The sequence below is a fragment of the Pleurodeles waltl genome, chromosome 3_2 (genome assembly GCF_031143425.1).
Source record: "Pleurodeles waltl isolate 20211129_DDA chromosome 3_2, aPleWal1.hap1.20221129, whole genome shotgun sequence".
NCBI lineage: Eukaryota > Metazoa > Chordata > Amphibia > Caudata > Salamandridae > Pleurodeles > Pleurodeles waltl.
The window spans coordinates 204,266,716-204,281,128 of record NC_090441.1 but is presented as its reverse complement, the minus strand read 5'-3'; the positions used below and the strand labels follow the sequence as shown (position 1 = coordinate 204,281,128).

Sequence of the window (14,413 nt, the reverse complement as noted above, 5' to 3'; positions counted from 1 at the left end):
AAGAGGAAGGGCACATTTCAGATGACAAATGTTATTTGCAAGAAAAGTCATACTTTTTTCTTTTGCAGATCCTATCACGTCTCCCCACTGACCATGAGTGTGCTGTGGTCTCCCTTCAGGTGTGTGCGTGTGGGGTCGAGGGAGGGACCGAACCCCCAACCTGAACCGGATTGATTAAAGTACAAACCTCATGGATCCATTTTGCGCAAAGGGTCCACCAATGACCTTGACCTACCACCGATGGAAGACATTGGTAAACACATTGCCGGATTTTATATGCATTTTAAAAATATTTCACCATTGATTACTATCACGCGTAATTACGCACAGAACTGAGGCATTTTCTAAACTTTGAAAATTCATAACTTAAAAAGTACTCAATTTTGATGATCCTGGTCTTAAAACTGTTATAAAAATCGGAAGTATTTTTGTAAATTGGTCTTGAGTTATTCTTTTGAGTGTGTGTCTTGATTTATTGATACTGTGAGTACAACAAATGCTTTGCACTTCTCCAAGATTAGCCTTTCTGTTCGATCAAGCTACCATAAAATCAGAGCATTAGGTGGTCTAGTTTTTACCTCTGTAAACCGTGTGGTTGCCCAGACCCCCTACACAGTGTGCCTGGTTTGGCACACTACATAGAGGGCCAGCCTCCTACATCAGGCAATTGCACAAAAAAACAAAAGGGTGACAAATAACTTTTAGCAGCGCCCAAATAGACTTCTTGATGAGCTAGGGGTAACAAAAACAGTAACACTTCAGACAACTTGGCTTGTGGTGGGTGTATCTTAGGGTTGCTGCACCTCGCCACACATTTGTCCTAACAGCTGATGTATACTGATTTTGTAGAGGGACACCTCATCGCCAAGATGACATTGAATGTAGTTAACTGCTGCTGCTCAGTCTCCAAGAACGGAGATGTAAAGTACACAGGGCCAGGTGCAGGACCCAGCCAGACAACAGAAGATCTTCCCGAAGTAGCAGCTTGAGGACAGATGCTCATGCTAAGGTGCTAGGAAGCTGGCTATCTATGTAGTGTACCAATGTAAGACAGTCCAGGTGACACTTATTGATTTATAGTGGTTACAAATAATAATCGCAAATGTGTTCTTTTGTGGTAGTGCAGGAGAACAGTTTAGTCTTACCAGAGGATAGGGTTGAGCATTATTCCAAACAGAGCCCAGGACGCAAGACACACACTTAATAAAGAAATTCAGCACCAATTTATAAAACAGATTTTTATAGGAATTTAGACACCACGATCATCTTAATCGGGTAAGTACTTTTCGAGTTATCAGTTTTTAAGTCAGAATAAAAATACACATACTGTGGGCTCCAAGTGGTAATCTTATCCTATGGAGAATAAACATTTACTGCATAGGGTCACTTAGCAATGACTAACAAGACTGTTCTCCTGGACTTAGGGTGAGTATAGGGCAAGGTCCAAGGCAGCATCTGCAAGTCACTTCAGGTGGCACTGGGACGTGCGAGGTGCAGTGGTGCGTTTTGGTGTCAGGGTGCCCCGTTCAGTTCAGTGGGAAACAGTCCTGTGGAAAAGAGGCTACAAGCAGGGCGTGGGGGGCCAGTCCATCTGAACCCAAAAGGGGGCTCAGGTCTTGAGGGTCTTGGGCACACAGGGACACAGCCGGACTACTCGAACTCAAGCTGGGGGGCTCGTGTGCAGTGGTGCTTTGTCCGGTGGGGTTGCGCTGCTGAAGACTCTCATGGTTCTCGGTCCCTGCAGAAAGAGGCTGCAGGCGACGCCTGGAGGACCAGTCTACCAAACCCAAAGGTAGGTTCAGCTTTTGAGGGTCTCAGGACCCTGTTGGCACCATCACCTCCCGCAGACTCGGGCTGTGGGGCTCGGATGCAATGTTGCTTTAACGTGTTGGGTCGCGACTGTCAGAGACTCACTCTGCGTCTTGGTGGCTTGGTCAAGGAGGGAAACAGGACAGCGGGCCACTCTTGTGCTGGCCTTGTTGATCCTGACATCCTTTGAGGGTAGGTCTGCTGTTGGAATCCGGATTGGACCACCAACAAGCCTTTGTTGCTGCAATATAAATGCAGAGAGACTCCGGGAGGGGGTCAGCATCTCAGGACTTTGGTGAAGTGGTGGGGCTGACCTCCTGAGCTCTAAACAATCTCCTCTTGGCTTGTTGTTCTCGCTGGGGGGGCGATGGCCAACGGGATGCAGTATAGGACTTCGGGAACGGTGTCTGCAGGTGCAATGAAGCAGCTCCTCTGCTCCAAGGTAGAGCTTTCCTGGTTGTTGAGGTGCTAGGCAGTCCTCCAAGGTTTTAGGGAGGTTGTCCAGCTCTTTGTGAAGTTGGTCTAGCAGTTGTCGAAGTGCAAGCAGTCTGGCAGTGTTTGACACCAACCTTTGGTTCAGGTTTCAGTTCTCGCTCTCCAAGTCCCTGTTCTTTCTTGCTTGGTTCCCAGTTGTCTGATCTTGAATTGATCTGCTTTCCTGGTGTTAGAGGCCCCCTAAATACTAAATCTAGGGGTCTTACAGGGAGTGTAAGGTAGTAGCCAATGGGCTACTTACCTCCGGGGTTACTACACCCCCTATATGACCACTTCCTGCAAGGAGTGGGCATAACCCTCTACCAGAGTTCCTAATTGCACAACACGCAACATGGTGGATTTCCTTCCACTGTGTTCACTTCAGGTAGCCCACCCCTGGGGTGTGACTAGCCACATAGTGTACCATGCCTCCAGACTATCTAATTACCCACCTGTTCAGGTGCAAAATGGGTTTTAGAGCAGAAGGGTTACCTCTTACAAGTCTTGGGAAGCTAGGGTCGCATATCAAAGGCGGCAGTGGCTTTGAAGTCCCTGGCCTTGGTATGCTGATTTACATGCCATCCTGCTGGAGCAGGTGATAACACTTCCGGCCAGAGCAGAGGAGACATTGTTTCTGACCTCAGAGAGTAAAGGCTCTCACCTCCAGGGGGTCAGAAACTAGTCTGTGGTGGCAGTCATAATAAATCAAAGACTAGCATCAGTATGGGTTTATTAATATGAGGTGCTTGATACCAAACAGCATATTTTTAAATGAAGCCATTATGTAGTTGGGTCACTCATTTGGACCAGTGCCCAGTAAATACCTTAAGATGGCTTTTCTGCTCACTTGAAATGTCTAGCAGTGGTACTAGACATTAGAGGGGCATATCTGCTCATGCAGATATGTCCTCACATGTGCTACAATCCACCCTGCCTTAGAGATCCAAGGCCTGCTTGAGGGGAGACTTACATATAGCCCATGCAGTGTATTTGGCAAGGCACACTGGAGCATGCCACATCACGTACACTAGCCACAATGCTCCACAAGCCGTGGGCAAGCAACTATATTGTAGAGCTGACTGACTCCTCCGGTGCGTGACACACTGGTACTGGTGAGATCAAAAGTATCCTCACTGACTTCTACTCAAATCTATATGCTGAACACCCTGGGGCGAGCACGGCCACAACCGCTAACTATTTTGAAGAAATTAGCCTTTTGTAGTTTGAGAGCGCGCACAGACAATAGTTAGATACCACCCTTTTCGGTTGATGATGTAGTTCAGGCAATACGCGGTCTACCTGGGGATAAAGTCGCTGGGCTGGACGGTCTGACACCTGCCTTTTATAAGGAATATGCTGACATATTAGCTCCTCACCTCCTGGAGGTGTATGAGGAGGCCCTTGAGACTGGCATCCTTCCATCCTCGTTGCGTGAGGCTCTCATTGTGACCATTTTAAAACCTGGGAAGGACCCCTGCTCTTGCGATTTCTATAGGCCTCTCTCGTTAATAAATATTGACAATAAGATCCCTGGCGAAACTCATTGCGGCAGGTTTGCTGCCCCTGCTTCCTACTCTGGTGCTGCCGGACCAGTCAGGTTTTGTGCTGGGCCGCTCCACCCTATATAACCTCCGGACGTATTTTGCGATATCTCAAATGATTCTGAAGATTGTGCGGCAGTGGTGTTCCTGGATGCCGCTAAGGCCTTCGACTCTCTGGCATGGCAATATATGTTTGCTTTGCTAGCTTGGGTGGGGATGAGCTCAAGATTCATTAAGCTGATTCACCTGCTATATGCACGGCTGAGAGTTAAATGGTACCATATCTGACCCCTTCCCGATTGCCAGAGGCAATCGCCAAGGATGCCCACTCTCTGTTACTTTTTGCTGTAGCGATGGAGCCGCTTGAGGCCCGCTTGCGTCAGCATCATAATCACAGGGGCTTGGCCTTCTGGCAGCGTCCGGTGCTGATATCCATGTACGTCGACGTTTCGCACTGTATGTTTGAGATCTGCAGCTGCACCTAGATGCCTTGCTGGATGAGATAGTTGGATTTGGACAGATATTCAGGATCACCATTAACTGATCTAAATCAGTGGGGATACCCCTCTCTGTGCAGTTCCCCTCTAGATACCCCGTTGGACTACTGCAATATCTGGGTACATGGAGACCTTTGCCCCCTCGATACCGGTTCTGGACGTGGGCAGTGTACAGCTGTCGGAGGATGTTAAAATCAGAGTTCATCCACGAGGCCGGTTTGACCACCCTGGGATCCTGGTTTCTGGATGGGAGATTTATCTCCTTGGAGGCCACACTTGGTGTACTCGATACTGCGCTGCACCATTTGTCCTTAGGATTCGTGCTATGCTAAACGTGCACTACCCTTGCTTCCCTGCAATGCCTGCGGCATGTGGGGCGCTGGAGCTTCTGTATCACATACAATCCCCGCGCAGGCTCATTACTAGGTTATAGGACTGCATGCAGCATGAGGCGGAGGGGACAGAGCCTAAAGCCAAAGCCCAATGGGAGATGGACATGGGGTAAACCATCTCTGATGAAGAGTGGCGACACTGCTATGTACATATGTGAATGTTGTCCCCCAATTACAGACTGCACCTCATACATTTCAACTTCCTACATCGCTTATATTACACTCCTCTTAGGCTGAAGGATATGGGCCTTCAGCCGAAGCGCATTGTGTGAGATGCATGGCCCCTGATGCAGACTTCTTGCATCTGGCGTGGAGCTGCCCAGCGCTGTGTGTGTATTGGACGGAGGTGTTGCAGGCAATTGAAGAGATGACAGACCCAGCTGCCACGCACCCCTAAGCCTGCCATTCTGGGATGTGTTTAGGAACTCCTGGCTGTGCATAGGCAATTGATAGGATTGCTGCTGCTGTTGGCCAAGCGCAGAGTTCCGATGTGCTGGGAGGGATGTTGAATTCCCTGCTGTGCTAAATGGTTGAGTGATGTCTTGTACTGTCAGGAACAGATGATGATATACTAGGACCTCATGCCAGAGGGATCCCGACTGCAGGATATATGGGCCCCCCTGCGCTCCTTCTTGGAGAACTGCTCACTGACTAACATACAGTAATTTAACACCCCAAGTGATTGAGCATTAATCATATTCCCCTGATATATTGGTGTCTGTTATTGTATCATTGTTTGTATTCATGACGAGGTCCTGACGGCTGCAATGCTCTCATTTCCTTCCCTCCCCCTCTGTTGCATACTACTCTCTTCTCTACCTTTGGTTGCTTCCTTTTCTGCTTCCTGTTTCTTGTAGGTGATGCTCTCTTTTGGCTCGCTTGTATTACATACTTGGAGGTCTCAATGATGTGAACTGGACATCATTGCGGTTAATAGAGACTGTTTTCTGTTGTGTTGAGCTTTACGTCTGCTAGATACTGGACCTAAATGCTCCCTATTTTATATTGTACCTACAGAGCGAATTGATGACCTCACTGATTTGTATGTTTGTTGCTGTTCTTCATAAATGCAAATGAAAAAAAACAAAAAAAACATGTTTAATATTCTTAAGTTAAATGCACTGTAGATTACCCACACACTGTCTAGTCATAATTCACAATTATGTGAATCTATAAAACATCCAACTCTGGGGAACCTTCCTTGATTCCAGCCATCCCAGAGTACAGTATTACTCAATGGTTACCTTAATCCACAGGTAATCTGTTCCTTACTGGTCTGTGGTGCAACACTAGTGAAACAACACTGGAGTTCCTGCCAAGTGTTTGCATTTACATTCTAAACTCTATCATTCCCAACAGGAGCCTGGTGACTTATCACATAATGCTGCAAGGAATACGAAAAAGCGAAAGGCAATTTTGTTTTTGAAAAAGGTTGTATTTTGAAAATGATCCACAATTTAACAGTGATACTGCTACTGAAGGCATAAGCAATGACAAGTTTAAGTATCAGACAACACAAGCAAGAGCCCCCATTGCACGCTCTTTATTTACATGATACAATTATTAATCAGGAGAGGCCCATCCACACCTGCATGGGAATTATGTAAGTTTATTGCTACTTCCTATTTAATTACACAAAATTGTTGTTAATAGTACAGCTGTGTACGGCTATTTTGTCTTTTCTGACAACACAATTTTGAAATCGGACAAGTTCTTGAAGAGGGCTAAAGGGGTAACTGTACAAAATCTCACAACTAATGAACCACACACAGAAATCACAAACATCACAAAGACAGCCTACCCACAGGTTCAGTCAGTGTACAGAATGACTATTCTGAACACAAAGTGGATACAGGTAACAGTCAATGTACTCCGCGTTACAACATTTTAAATAAGTGCTAATTATTCAGAGCCTCCTCACGTCCTTTGGCCACCATGCAAATGTCTATATACAGTCCCAACCACAGAATCTCCTTCAGCACCAAACGGATTCCACTGTAAATCTGGCCAAGTCCCTTACTTTGTGTACACAACATTTGAATGTTTAATCTTCTTACAGATCTTGAGTGAAGTATGCTTAACTAAAAGTGATCCATTGTTTCTGCCCTTTAAACTGAAAAAAATCTGTCTACTCTGGTTCCTCTAAACGCCTTGTGAATCAACAACCATTCACATCCTGGTTTTTCTCGCATGCACAACTCTACATGCCTTACTCAGGTCTTTTGTGGACAACTGCATGCAAACACTATTCCTCATTGACAAATGTGCACCTTCACAAATGAGGGCTTTTGAGAACACCTCTAGTGCTGGACAGAAAAGCTGCAGAATTAAAACTGAAACAGGATTTTAATGCCACAGATGTATCTAGCAAATCACTTCAAAAATAACTTATCTTGAGTCAACGGCTTCAATGACGCTCTCTCAACCTCGGTCTCGGTAAAGAGAACTTGGCAGGGTACTTCAAACCTTTATGTGATATTCATTCAGTCCTCAAACAATGTTTAAAATAATAAATACATAATTACCTGGAAACACAAAAATCTGTAAAATCAAATGAATAAATAATAAGGCTATACTGGCAATTGTTACATCAAAAAGAAACCCAATGATCAGCAACATTGGTCAGAATCGGTATCAATATTTCTGGTTTAAAAAGACCAGTAATGGCGGTTACTGAAAAACTCCTGTCGTTACTTCTATGAACCACTCTATGCCCCATTAGTGATTTCTTATGTGTTCAGTAATTTGTTTCATGCTGTATATTACAAAAAAAACTAGTTTTAACGTTCAAATCGCCACACACATACAAACCAACATAAGACAGCTGGACCTTAAATTGTCAACGCTAGTGAGTTCTGTTTCAAATAAACATGACTAATCTCTTGACCAAGTTTAAATTGAAGCATAGCTCTCTCTTGAAATTATGTGCAAGAAACAGGCAGCTACTTTGTTTTTGATCAACACCATCTTACTGTGGCTTTTCAGGGTTGTAAGCCCCAATTTAAAGCCATTACATTTTTGGTACTGCCTAGCACAACCCAAAATAAAAGAGCAGTGACAATGCCCCCAGAATTCCGCATCCCTCAATTTATTATCTGGTACAACACAATGCACCCAAGTTCTGCCAGTTAGCCAGCTTCCACGCAATACTTGGGTCAGTTCTAGCTCCTAGCGCCAGCCAATCTCGTGCATGTATACAGTCTCCCTATCAATGGTTAGCTCTTTTTAAACAAGCCATCTCCATCAAGATCATTGCAGCTTTGACATTTTTACATGAATTAAATAGATGATAAATTAGCTTTACAATTTATACATTAACAAGACCCCATCACGTAGACCCATAGAAACATTTTAAATAAGATTCGGATTAAAGTTTCTCTCTATAATACTGTCCGCCCATGAAGACTTCTTTAGGTCAATAATTGTGGCCCTAAAAGAAAAACATTTCACAAATAGATAATAAGCCTCATCTGTAACTCTTATGACATGAGCGGCCTCAGAGCTACATCTGAGCAACAGTCGCATACACCCACGTGCGCAGTGGGCTAGCGAATCTTCTGTGGGCACCGCTCCTTCCTCTCATTGGTGGGTCTCCACACGTCACTGGGTGTCTGTCAAGACAAGGTGCAGTTTGAAGTTTTTGAAGTCCTGGTCTCAGCCTGAAACGGAAAACAGAAATGCATTTAACTGAACAGTGGCGGTCGTGTAAAACGGCAGAAAACGGGTTTTATTCATTAGCGCTAACATACTCTGATGCACACCAGAGGATGGAAAGAAATCCAAAGCTAGTGAACAAACATAGTGGAATTTGAATATGACTGATGAAAATCAAGTTATATAAAATAAAACTTAAAGAATGTCTTTATACTACAACCTCATAAAAGCTAATTGAGAAATAGGGCCATAATATTTTTTCTTATAAAATCGAATCCAAGGTCTTGATAATGGTGACTGCATTTTCAAAACTGCCCAATACCTTTTTTCCCAAATTGCTATGAAATGTATAGAATTGTGTAGGAAGTTGGCTCTGTATATACTATCTCAAAGTGAGAGATAGTGTGCAGACTTCAAGGGTTCACCTTTGGGGTTGATAGTGGCAAAATTAGTGAATACTAATGCTATATTTTGTGGTAGTGTGGTCGAGCAGTAGCCTTATCAGAGGGCAGTGTTAAGCATTTGTTGTACACACACAGGCAATAAATGAGAACACACAATCAAAGACTTAACTCCAGATCAAGAGGTTTTTATATAGAAAAATATTATTTTCTTATTTTAGAACCACAAGATTGCGAATTTAGGTAAGCACATAAAATGTAAGGTACTTCACACAGGTAAGTATGGGACTTTTTAATTAAAACAGAAGTACACACAGTTTTGGCAAAAATGGCAATAAGCTATTTTAAAAGTGGGGACACTGCAAACATCAACAGTTCCTGGAGGAGGTAAGTATTAGTTAGTTTCTCAGGTAAGTAAAGCACTTACAAAGTCAGTCTCCTGGGCACAGGCAGCCCACCGTTGGGGGTTCAAGGCAACCCCAAAGCCACTGCACCAGCAACACAGGGCCGGTCAGGTGCAGAGGTCAAAGGAGGGCCCAAATAACATAGGCACCTATGGAGAACAGGGGTGCTCTGGTTCCAGTCTGCTAGCAGGTAAGTACCTGCGTCCTCAGGGAGCAGAGCAGGGGGGCTTTGTAGGGGGGGGGGGGGGGGGGGTACACAGAGGCACATAAAACACACCCTCAGCGGCACAGGGGCGGCCAGGTGCAGTGTGGAAAGTAGGTGTTGGGTTTGTCATTGAAAACAATGGACGGACCTGGGGGTTACTCTTGCGATGGATGGAAGGGCACAGGGGGGCTTCTCGGACCAGCCACCAACTGGGCTAGGATGAGGGCCGCCTGCTGGTCACTGCTGCACTGGTAGGAGGTTCCTCTCAGTCCTGGGGGCTGCAGGTGCAGTGCTTGGTCCAGGCGTCGGGTTCCTTTGTTACCAGGCAGTTGCGGTCAGGGGGAGACTCTGGATCCTCTCTGCAGGTGTCGCTGTGGGGGTGCAGGGAGGTCGACACAGGGTGTCCACGTCGTTGGAATCGGCTGTGAGTCCTCTTTGCGTTGTTGGTTCTCCTGAACTCTATCTGGGGGTGTCGGGTGCAGAGTGTGAAGACTCTCGTTTCTGGTGAGAACTTGGAGTCTCTTTAAAGTTGCTTTCTTTAGTGTTGTTTCGGGACAGAGCCACTGTCCTCTGGAGGTTCTTGGTCCTTTGGTGCAGGTCAGTCCTCAGAGGTCGCTGGTCCCGCTGGATGCGTCGCTGTGCAGGTCCTTTGAGTCTGGAGACAGGCCGGTAGGGCTGGGGCCAAGTCAGTTGTCGTCTCCGACATCTCTACAGGGCTCTCAGGTCAGCAGTCCTTCTTTCTTTAGGTTGCAACAATTCCTGGGTTGAGGGTCGCCCCTAAATACTCAATTTAGGGGGGTGTTTAGGTCTGGGGGGGGCAGACCTGGAGGGTGGCTACACCCTCTTTGTGCCTCCTCCCTGGGGGGCGACATCCCTATTCCTATTAGGGGAATCCTCCAAAAACAAGACAGGATTTCTTAAGGCAGTGGTCACCTCAGCTCAGGACACCTTAGGGGCTGTCCTGACTGGTGGGTGGCTCCTCCTTGTTTTTCTCATCATCTCCTCCAGACTTGCTGCCAAAAACTGGGGGCTGTGTCCAGAGGGGCAGGCATCTCCACTAGCTGGAATGCCCTGGGCACTGTAACACCAGGCTAGAGCCTTTTAGGCTCACTGCCAGGTGTTACAGTTCCTGCAGGGGGAGGTGTGAAGCACCTCCACCCAGTGCATGCTTTGTTTCTGGCCTCAGAGAGCACAAAGGTTCTCAACCCTTGGGGTCAGAAACTCGTCTCAGTGGCAGGCTGGCACAGACCAGTCAGTCCTGCACTGAAGGATTTGGTAAAATACAGGGGACATCTCTAAGAGGCTCTCTGTGTGCATTTATTTAATAAATCCAGCACTGGCAGAGGGGGTTTATTATTCTGAGAAGTTTGATACCAAACTTCCCAGTATTCAGTGTAGCCATTATGGAACTGTGGAGTTCGTCTGGACAAACTCCCAGACTATATTCTTAATATGGCTACTCTGCACTTACAATGTCTAAGAATGGACTTAGACACTGTAGGGGCATAGTGCTCACGCACCTATGTCCTCACCTGTAGTATAGTGCACCCTGCCTTAGGGCTTTAAGGCCTGCTAGAGGTGTGACATACCTATGCCACAGGCAGTATTTTGTGTGCATGGCATCCTGAGGGGGATGCCATGTCGACTTTGCCCTTTTCTCCTCACCAACACACACAATATGCAATGGTAGTGTGCATGTGTTAGGTGAAGGGTCCCTTAGGGTGGCACAACATGCTGCAGCCCTTAGGGACGTTCCCTGGTCACAGGGCCCTTGGTACCACTGGTACCTTTTACAAGGGACTTATCTGTATGCTAAGGGTGTGCCAATTGTGGAAACAATGGTACATTTTTAGAGAAAGAACACTGGTGCTGGGGCTGGCTTGCAGGGTCCCAGCACACTTCTTACTCAAGTCAGCATCAATACCAGGCAAACAGTGGGGGGTAACTGCAACAGGGAGCCATTTTCCTACAAATTGGTTTACCGAAACATAAAAAGAATCCTCAACTGCATATTATTTATTTTTTTATATAGTATTGCAAAATCAAGTGGTATCAGTGTGCTTTACAAGAAGAGTAAAATAACTCTTAAATATAATCCGAAGAATCACAAGCTAGCCAAACAAAATACAATAGTAGCTGAAAAGCCATGAGTGACACTGGTAGTAGGAAAATATAGAATTCGTAATAAAAGTTTCAAAATTCAAATATTTCCAGAAAACAGGGAAACAAAAAGAGGCCTTGCCAACACGACGGAGAAAAAGTCTCAAAGTTCAGCAGTAAAATGCCATTGTGAGAAGGTGATAGAGTAAATAACTAAGTAACATATGTAGTAGGATAGGGTGAAACTATGTTGTAGATCTGGAACAGAGCTGTTAAACATATGATAGATTAGTAGCGTCATGTACCACATAAGGAGGAAGACATCGTGAAGAAAGTTATTGAGTTATTTTGCACCTTAAAACACTTAATGAGTCCAGAGGATTTTGTTTCTAACAAAAAACTTGATGCCCATGTGCAGTAGCACTGAGAAGGAGAAGCCACTCAATCCTGTGACTCAAAAACACTTCTTGAAGAAAAACAAGTTGCAGCACCCCGAGCCCAACACTAGATAAATGTAAATTTCGTACTTGTATAGTGCACTACTCACCCGTTAGGGTCTCAAGGCACTGTACGCATGCAGCTGTGGAGCCCCTCCTGGCTTTTCCCTGTGAGGCGCCCACTCCTGGGGAACCCCCAGGGTGAAGCCAGGCATCCAAGCGCTGTCAGGGCCGTTGTGGAGATTAAGCAAGCTATTGCCCAGAGTTACAGAGTGGGACCCATTAATTAGATTAGGCACCGAGGGGAGAATTATCAGGTCCAAGGGAATTGAGCCCAAGACCCACTGAGGGGGGAATTGAACCCTGGTCCCAGGCCAGATCTCTGCATCAGGGTCTGCCGCTCTAACCATTGTGCCACACTTCTCCATGGCAGGATAATGCACAGCATGTGTATTAACAGCCACACACATGCCATTGAACACTATTACTCACGGGCTTTGTGTTTGGTTTGGCAATGCAACACAGTTCCTTAGGTCTGCCGAGTTAATCATTTATTGTATTTGTTAGGTACTGTGATTTGCCGTGGATGGTATCTGTCTTTTATTGTTTAGCCATCCACTTTAAATTTGAGAGTTTTTTTTAAAAAAGTTTTTTTTGTTCTCAGCCATCTTTCAATCTTTAATGAAGAGATCATTTGCAAACTAAGAGTTTGATTTTTTCTGCTAAGATGTGTGTGCAACTTTAAGTTGAGCTATAGAATTTATGCACTTTTAGAGCAGCTTAATAGATGGAGAAGAAGTGGTTAACATAAGTTAAGACTGCAGCAGGGCTCACGTTCTCACAGCGTGCACTGGATTGGAGCTGAATGTAACAGAGAAGGGATATACCAATTACTAAAGCTATTTTTTCAGATTATGAAGATTTATTCCCTTGCCCTCCCTATTTTAGGTCTTGTCTAAGACACCATATGCCGGTTGCTTGTAGGTCATTCTGATTTGCTTACAGGGGCTTAGAGCCCACCCACTGCTTTTCATTCAAAGGCTTCATCGTCGCTCATTCCGTTGCTTCTCTTTGGTCAGCTTCACTTAGCCGGCTTCGTCTCCTCTTCATGCATTTGTCCCTCCCCCTCAAGCGTGTCCCAAGTACTGCTTCCTTGTTGAGTGTTCTTTCAATGTTTGCTCTTTCAGAGCTACTTTTTTTCTTTTAGCTGTAGCATTCCATCAGTGCATATGTTTGCAGGAAGTTCTATAATCCTCTCCCTCCTGACCACACCACGTAGCTGGTAGGCCCTTTTCCCATGTTGTTGCGAGTCCTGTCTGTAGGAAAGTGCCTCTTTCGGCATGGTCCATCCCGTCCCACCTACCAACACACTTGTTGCCTGATATTGATGCTGACTTGACAGAGCGTGCTGTCAAGGCCCCAGCAACAGTGTTCTTTTCCAAAAACTGTACCATTGTTCCCACAATTGGCACACCCCTGTAACAGGTACCCCTTGTCCCAAGGGCCCTGTGGGGTCCATGTATTATGCCACCCTGGGGGACCCCCTCACCAAGCACATGCACACTGCCATTGCCCTCGCAGGGTGCCATGCCAACAAACCACTGCCTGTGGCACAGGTAAGTCACCCCTCTATCAGGCCTTACAGCCTTAAGGCGGGGTGCACTATACCACAGGGGAGGGCATAGCTGCATGAGCAATATGCCCCTACAGTGTCTAAGTCCATTCTTAGACATTGTAAGTGCACGGTCAGTGTGGCCGTAGGAAGTATATGGCCTGGGAGTTTGTCATTAAGAACTTCACAGCTCCATATTGGCTTTACTGAAGTCTGGGAAGTTTGGCATCACACTTCCCAGCACAATAAACGCACACTGATGCCAGTGTTGGATTTATTGAAAAATGCACCCAGAGGGCACCTAAGAGATTCCCCCTGTATTTTAATCAAACTTCTAGTGCAGGACTGACTGGTCTGTGCCAGCTTGCCACTTCCAGACGAGTTTCTGACCAGGGATGAGAGCCTTTGTGCTCTCTGTGGCCAGAAACAAAGCCTGCACTGGGCGGAAATGCTTCACACCTCCCCACTGCAGGAACTGTAACACCTGGCAGTGAGCCTTAAAGGCTCAGGCCTCTTGTTACTGTGCCCCAGGGAACTCCAGCTAGTGGAGATTCCCGCCCCTGGGACAAAGCCCCACTTTCGGCAGCAAGTCTGGTGGAACAAATTAGGGGAAACAAGGAGTGACCACTTCAGCTGGGACCACCTCTAAGGTGTCCAGAGCTGAAGTGATCCCCTCCTTGCGAAATCCTGCATCTTGGGTTGGAGGACAGGGACCAATAGGGTTAGGTCTGTGTCCACTCAAAGGGAGTGGACACCGGAAGGGTGTAGTCACCCTCAGGGACAGTAGCCATTGTCTACTGCCTTCTGACCCCCGTAATGCCCCTAATTCCAGGATTTAAGGGCTCCCCTGAACCTAGCTCATCAGATTCCTGGCGACCTCAAGAAGA

At 46.1% G+C, this 14,413-nt stretch overlaps 1 protein-coding gene across 4 annotated transcripts in view; it reads right to left on the bottom strand.

Annotated features, from left to right (window-relative positions):
* Positions 1-6,127: 6,127 nt before the first annotated feature.
* The window catches only part of ZFAND2B (zinc finger AN1-type containing 2B), a 111,287-nt gene continuing 103,001 nt past the window's right edge, over positions 6,128-14,413 (bottom strand). For all 4 annotated transcript variants that reach the window (XM_069227195.1, XM_069227198.1, XM_069227193.1 and 1 more), the window contains one exon: positions 6,128-8,372. In XM_069227195.1, coding sequence (XP_069083296.1) covers positions 8,328-8,372 — 45 coding nt within the window. In that variant the 3' untranslated portion in view covers positions 6,128-8,327. The remainder of the gene's footprint in view (positions 8,373-14,413) is intronic.